Source organism: Tupaia chinensis, unplaced genomic scaffold (genome assembly GCF_000334495.1).
Source record: "Tupaia chinensis unplaced genomic scaffold, TupChi_1.0 Scaffold143823_1, whole genome shotgun sequence".
Taxonomy (NCBI): Eukaryota; Metazoa; Chordata; class Mammalia; order Scandentia; family Tupaiidae; genus Tupaia; species Tupaia belangeri.
The window spans coordinates 337,794-343,832 of NW_006203673.1; the positions used below are offsets into that span (position 1 = coordinate 337,794).

Below are 6,039 nucleotides of genomic sequence, written 5' to 3' on the forward strand. Positions count from 1 at the left end.
CATTGGACACGGGGGTGGCGGGGAGGGCAAGCCCGGCCAGCACCCTAGGCTGCAGGACCTCCGTGGGAGCCCAGTGGTGCCCACACCCGTGCCCCCACGCCTCGCTCCCCAGGTCCATGGGGGCGCTCTGAGGCTTCATCCCTGCAGCCAGGGGGGCCACACGCTCTGGCAGCCAGAGGGAGGTGGGAAAGGAAGAGGGCAGACGTTTTGGCTTTTACAAAGTCAAGGAATTTATTTCCTGAGGCCATGACACAGGAAGCCGACCCTAGCCGCGGCTGCGGAGCTCTGGAAAGGTCATGCGGGCGGCTGGCGAGCACGCTCCATGCCGTGCTCCCGGGCCTTCGGCGCCGATGGTGGCTCGCTGGCTGGGCCGGGCGGGGCCAGGAGCAGGTCCCAGGCCCGGGGCGGGCCGTGGGCTTCACTGCAAGACCTCGGGAGGGGCGTTGATAACGGCCAGCCGCTGGTCAGACCAAAACGGGCCACGCAGGGCGGGTTCAGGTCAGCGGGCCAGGGAGGCTCTGCTTCCCAGTCATTATCGCTTGGGGCCCCATGGGAGGGTCTTGGGGGCCACCTGAGCCCCAAAGCTGGGGAATTCCTCAGAGCTGCTCATGTCAGGAGCCTGTGGGGAGAGGATGCAGCATTAGAGGACTGCCTGCTCTCGGGGCGCCCGCGCAGGGCCAGGGCAGATGCTCACCTTCTCGCTGCTGGCGGCTGTCCAGGGAGCGTCCCGCACCACGAAGCCCTTGGACGGGGCCCTAGCCTCCTCGTGCACAGGCGGCTTCATGTACACCTGCAGCGCCTCGCTGCCCACCACGTCTGCCAGCTGCGGCCCGGACAAGCGGTCAGTCTGCAGCCAGGCCGGCCACCTGGCCTTGCCTGAGCTCGGGGCACAGCCCACCTGCCCTCCCACCCCCACCCCCAGGACTCACGTATTCCTCCTCCAGGTTGAGGATGTGGTCGATGGCTTCCTCCACGTTCTCTGGGAGCCCCGTCACGGTGACGCAGTTGGGGTCTGGGGCACCGCTCTGCGGGAAGCGGATGTCCACCTGCAGGGACATGCCAGCCGAGGCGGTGAGGGCCGGGGACCCACCCTCAGCCCTCAGAGCTAACGGAGATTCAGAGCCCTGGCTTCAGGGTGGTCTCCTCAAGAAAGCTACCCTGGGGGGAACCAGCAGTTAGCGTAATGGCTATGTCGCTGGACTCCCACGTAGTCCACCGCGGTTCATGTCCCGGACCCGGTGGCTTAAAACTCACGCCGGGCGCGTGTGCGTGCGTGCGTGCCCAAGATCCCGAGAGGAGAATGGAGGAGAAGGGATTGCGGCGTGACCATCCCCCCTGGGGGGTGATTTCTCGCTTTCTGTCTCTATGTCTCTCTCTGTCTGTCTGGCGAGCGCACGCGCCCTACAGTGAAAATCTCTCCAAAAAAAAAAAAAAAAGTTCACAAAGAAAGCTACCCTGGGGACCGGCGGGTGCTGTGCCGGTGTACGCGGCCGTCAGAGTCCACTGCACTTTGCGTCCCAGGCTCGGTGGCTTAAATTCACGCCAGGCGCATGTGTATGTGCCCCAAATCCCGCGAGCAGAACGGAGAAGGGACTGTTGTGTGGCCTCCCCTCTGCGGGGCAGATTTCTCACTTTCTGTCTCTCTGGCCAGTGCACATGCCCTATAGCGAAAATCTCCTTAAAAAGGCACCCTCATTGCCAAGGGGGAGGGCTGGTGCACCTGGGACGCCATGTCCTCCGGCAACAGAGGGGTCGTGGTCCCTGCATGTCCTGGCCAGGACCATCTGCCCTCCTTTCCCAGCACCAGAGGCATGCCTGTGCCAGCCCTGGCCCTCCATGGCCCCCGTGTGGCTGGCACCTGGACAGGAAGACCCCAGCCTTGGGGTCCCGGCAGGTACAGCTCCCAGTCTACAGGAGGGCGCACCTTGAACTCGTCCATGACCCTGCGGATGGCCTTGCCACGTACGCCGATGATGCGGGCGTGGACGCGGTGGTCCAGGGGCACGTCCTCAGAGACCATCTGCTCGAGCTCGCCCACGATCTTCAGGATGGCGTCCCGGGCAGCCTCTGTGTTCTTCTCATACCCTGTGATGGTGATCTGGTCTTGGGGCTGCATGAGGAAGGGCAGTGGGCAGTGAGAGGGCGCCCAGGCCAGAGTGCAGCCGGCTGTCAGGAAGGAGCGAAGGGCGTCCGGGGCCTTTACCCTCACAAAAGCATTGCCAGTCCCAAGGGAAGGAGGTGGAGCATCACAAGGGATTTAAGGAGATTTTCTTTGCCCACGGGGGCCTGCTCAGGGAGGCTCGAGAGCGAGGACAAGTACAGGCCACACAGGCTCTGTCCTCTTGCTGCCCTGTGGGCTCTGAGCTGACTGGACAGGAGATTGGGAGCCACATCGCCAAGGTCACCACCGCACAGTAGAGCTGGCCCCAGCGGCTGCTTCTCAGCAGCAGGCCAGCGAAGTTGCACAGTGGCTCCCCAGAGCCCCCATGCAGCGATGCAGAACTGGAGAGCACAACTCCCCACGAGTGGGCCCTGGCAGACAGAGCCCTGGGTTCAAGGGCACCGCGTGGGTTGGGATGACAGGGCAAGGCCAAGAACCCTGAGACCCCGGCCTCCCGCTTCACCCTCCTGGGCAGTGGCTGGGGTTCGGCCCTACTGGAGAACAGCCGGCCCACGCTCCACCCCCAGGAGCCCTCTTGTTCACTCGGGCCTCCCTGCAGGCACACAGGGTCACCACGCAGGCTCAGGAGGGGACATGGAAAACACCAGAGTCGCAGAGCCAGCCACTGCCAGGTGCGGGGAGCCAGCCCACACACGGCCCACCACAGTTCAAAGCCTGGCCCCGGCAGCTGGAGTCACGCCAGTGTATGTGTGTCCCAAATCCCAACAGGATGGAGAGAGGGACAAGAGCATGGAGTGACCATGCTCCGTTAGGGGCACCTGCGCCTTCTCCTTGGCTGTCTCTCTGGTGAGCACCCATGCCCGTGGGCAGTTACAGAGTAATGCACAACACGGCCAGCTCAGCACCGTCAGTGAGCACTGTGCAGGGCACCACGCAGGGCTAACGGGCCTGCCCTGGGGAGCAGGAGCAGGGCAGGGCAGCCAATGCCCCAGGTGCCATGCCCACGAGGAGGTCCTTGCATGGGCACCCGTGATCCAGGTGGGCTGCACGTGTATGACTCTGAGAGGCAAAGGAAGCCAGAGGCTGTACAGGTGGGTAGGGCAGGCCTGGAGTGGGGGCAGGCCGAGGCTGCAGGACCGGCTTCAGTGACTGACTGGGCTCTCTGCTGGGCACAGCCACTGTGGCCACCGAGGCATGCTGGGCTCCCATTGGCATGCTGACGCACACCCGGTGGGCGGGGAGCTCAGCAGGGCGATCCAGGCTGAGCCGGGAGCAGCTAGCCCAGATGGAGGGCAGTAGGGGTGCGCCGTGGTGCTGGGAACGGGGTCACCAGGCACTTCCAGCAGGCGTGGCACCCAGGAGGCTGGCTGTCAGACGGCACATGGTGCCCAGGGGACTGTGCTAGGTAACCCAACCCATCTCAGCAGCTGCCAGGCCCCACACCGCGGTGTACCATCAGCCTCCCTGGCCAGGGCAGAGGGCGATGAGAGCCTGCCTGCCCCGCGGGGGGAGCTGCCTGGCGCTCTTGCTCACCTGGTTCCCATCATCCTTATCAGGAAACTGGATGTTGACATCGTGCTCGGAGCGGATCTGGGTAATCACGGCCCCCTTCCTCCCGATAATCTTGGGGTGATACTTGGGGTCTACACTGATGCTCAGCTTAAAACTCCTTAGAGCCTACGGATGAGATGCGAGGATGAGCAGACAGCCCCAGTCCTGAGCCATGCCCAGTGCCCTCTCCACCCTGGTCCTGACAGGCCAACCCCCGTACAGGTGACCCTGCATCCAGAGACAGGGCATCTCCGTCGGACCTGCCACTGCCCATCACAGGCTGGCGAGGGGAACCCAAGGCCATGACCACCCTACCTGGAGGGCCAGAAAGCCTTTGAAGGGGCACGCCTGCCAAGTCTTGATAAGGGAGGGGTGGTCTGTGCTCAGGAAACGGGGGCCTGGGTAGTTCCGTGACCTGTTGGCCTAGTTTTCCCAGCTACACACACAGCCAGTGGCTGAGTGGGTGGCCATGTCCCGCCTGCACAGCTCACCCCAGGAGGGCCTGACCTGGCTGAGCTGCTCCCAGGGCCCTTTAGAACAAGCACTGTCAGGAGCCCAGGCTCCTGGCCCCTGACAGGGGTGCAGTGGTCACCCCCCATGTCTCTTCTGAGTTGGTTTTAAGAGAAACCCCAGATTAACACCGGGACTCCGTCTTCTGCTCTTGGTGGAAATGACAGGAGTGCCGTGCCCTGTGCTCATCCGTGGGGCCTCTGCACACAGCCTGCCACAGCCCAAGGAGCTGGGGCGCTGCAGGGCCAGGTCCTCCCCGGTGCCGGGACCCTGAGACCCAGGTGGCAGCCCTGCCCGGAGCTCACGCGGTCCTCCTGCTCGGCCTGCAGCTCCTTCACGCGCTCCAGCAGCCCAGCCTTGGCCCGGTCCAGGTTACTGCTGAGGCCTGTGATGGCGATGACGTCGGACTGCAGCTCGGGCGCGGGGACGTGGATGTTTACCTGCAGGACGGGCGTCAGTGTTCAGGCAGCCGGAGCCCAGGGCCAAGCCCCGGCTTCTGTCCGTGACTGCAGACGCGAGGGCCCGCTCGGACGTTGTGGGGTCTACCTCGAACTCGTCCATCATCTTGCGGATGCCACTCCCCTTCTGCCCGATGATGTAACGGTGAAGGTCAAAAGGCACCTCCACTTCGATGGTGACAGGAACCAGTGCCTGCAGGAGATGTGGCTTAGGCCGCGAGGCAGAGCAGCCCTGCGAGGCCGACAGCGCCCTGACTGACCGCGCCACTTGGGCCTTTAACGCGACAGGACTAGGACCCAGGTGCCGGGTTAAGGCTGCATTCATCGGCCCTCCGGCCCTCGGGAGTGAGGTGGGCACAAGGAGACCCCCAAGTCAGCCTCACCTGGCCACCCGTCTCTGTTGCCTGCTCCTCCTGCCCTGCCTTCCCGCCACAGTGCCACCTCTAACTCACAGACCCACCCCTGCACTCCACACGGGCGGAGCCCACCCAACTCACCAAGAGCTGAGCTAGGCCTGGTCGTCCCCTCCCCGGGGGGCCTGGGGATGGCGGTCACACTTACCCGCTCACTAGACCCCATCCAGGGTGAGCTGCCCCCCAGGCCCACAGGTGTCTACAGGTGTCTCACCCTTCCGACCTCCGTGGGCAGACCCAGTGCTGCCGCCCCGACTCCCAGGAACCCGTGACTGCCCGGAAAGGGAGGCCCCACACCTCCAGAGCTTCTTTAGCGGCCTCACACTTCTCCTTCCGGCCCGAGATGGTGATGATGTCGCACCTCCGTGGGGAGCCCGGGTCAGGCTCCTTGGGGTCTCTGCCCTCGACAGCTTCGTCCCCATTCTCCTGGATGACTGGCTCTGTGCTGTGCCCTAGGAGAGATAGGTCGCTGAAGCCGCGTCTCAAGCGGGAAGTGGAAGACCTGACAGTGCTCCCGCCCAGCGAGCCTCGCGGGCTGCCAGGCCTGGGTCACGGGTCCCGCATCCCCTGCTGCCCTCCACAACAGAGGCCCCTGTTCCCAAGTACAGCGTGTGCAGTCTGCCTGGCAAGGCCTCCTGGGGTGGGTTGCGGGAGGCGGTTGGGGAGCAGGACCCACTTGGGGAGAGGGGGTGGGGCCCGAAGTCAGCAGGGGCAGCGTGGAGGTCTTGGAAAGGAGGGAGGAGCCAGCACTCGGCACGCTCGCTCCACTGTGTGTGCCACGGGGCTCGAGGAGGGGCAGAGGGCAGGGTCACGCCTGCCTGGGGTGGCAGGATGAGGAGCCCGGTCCCCATGCCCTGGGCCCCAGGAGGCATGCTGCTGCGTCCTCAGCAACATCCAAGACCACTGGGATTCAGAGCTCAGCGGGCGTATGAGTGACCAATGGGCGGCGTGCTGACTCAGCCCCCGGCTCCCAGCGGCCTGTGCT

The 6,039-nt window shown here is 64.7% G+C and overlaps 1 protein-coding gene across 1 annotated transcript in view; it reads right to left on the reverse strand.

Annotated features, from left to right (window-relative positions):
• Positions 1 to 205: 205 nt before the first annotated feature.
• The window catches only part of HDLBP (high density lipoprotein binding protein), a 65,231-nt gene continuing 59,397 nt past the window's right edge, over positions 206 to 6,039 (reverse strand). Inside the window, exons 21-28 of the mRNA XM_006165173.2 lie at positions 5,352 to 5,506; positions 4,730 to 4,834; positions 4,489 to 4,623; positions 3,656 to 3,799; positions 1,925 to 2,110; positions 930 to 1,046; positions 695 to 823; positions 206 to 619 (exon numbers count right to left, since the gene is read on the reverse strand). Coding sequence (XP_006165235.1) covers positions 533 to 619; positions 695 to 823; positions 930 to 1,046; positions 1,925 to 2,110; positions 3,656 to 3,799; positions 4,489 to 4,623; positions 4,730 to 4,834; positions 5,352 to 5,506 — 1,058 coding nt within the window. The 3' untranslated portion in view covers positions 206 to 532. The remainder of the gene's footprint in view (positions 620 to 694; positions 824 to 929; positions 1,047 to 1,924; positions 2,111 to 3,655; positions 3,800 to 4,488; positions 4,624 to 4,729; positions 4,835 to 5,351; positions 5,507 to 6,039) is intronic.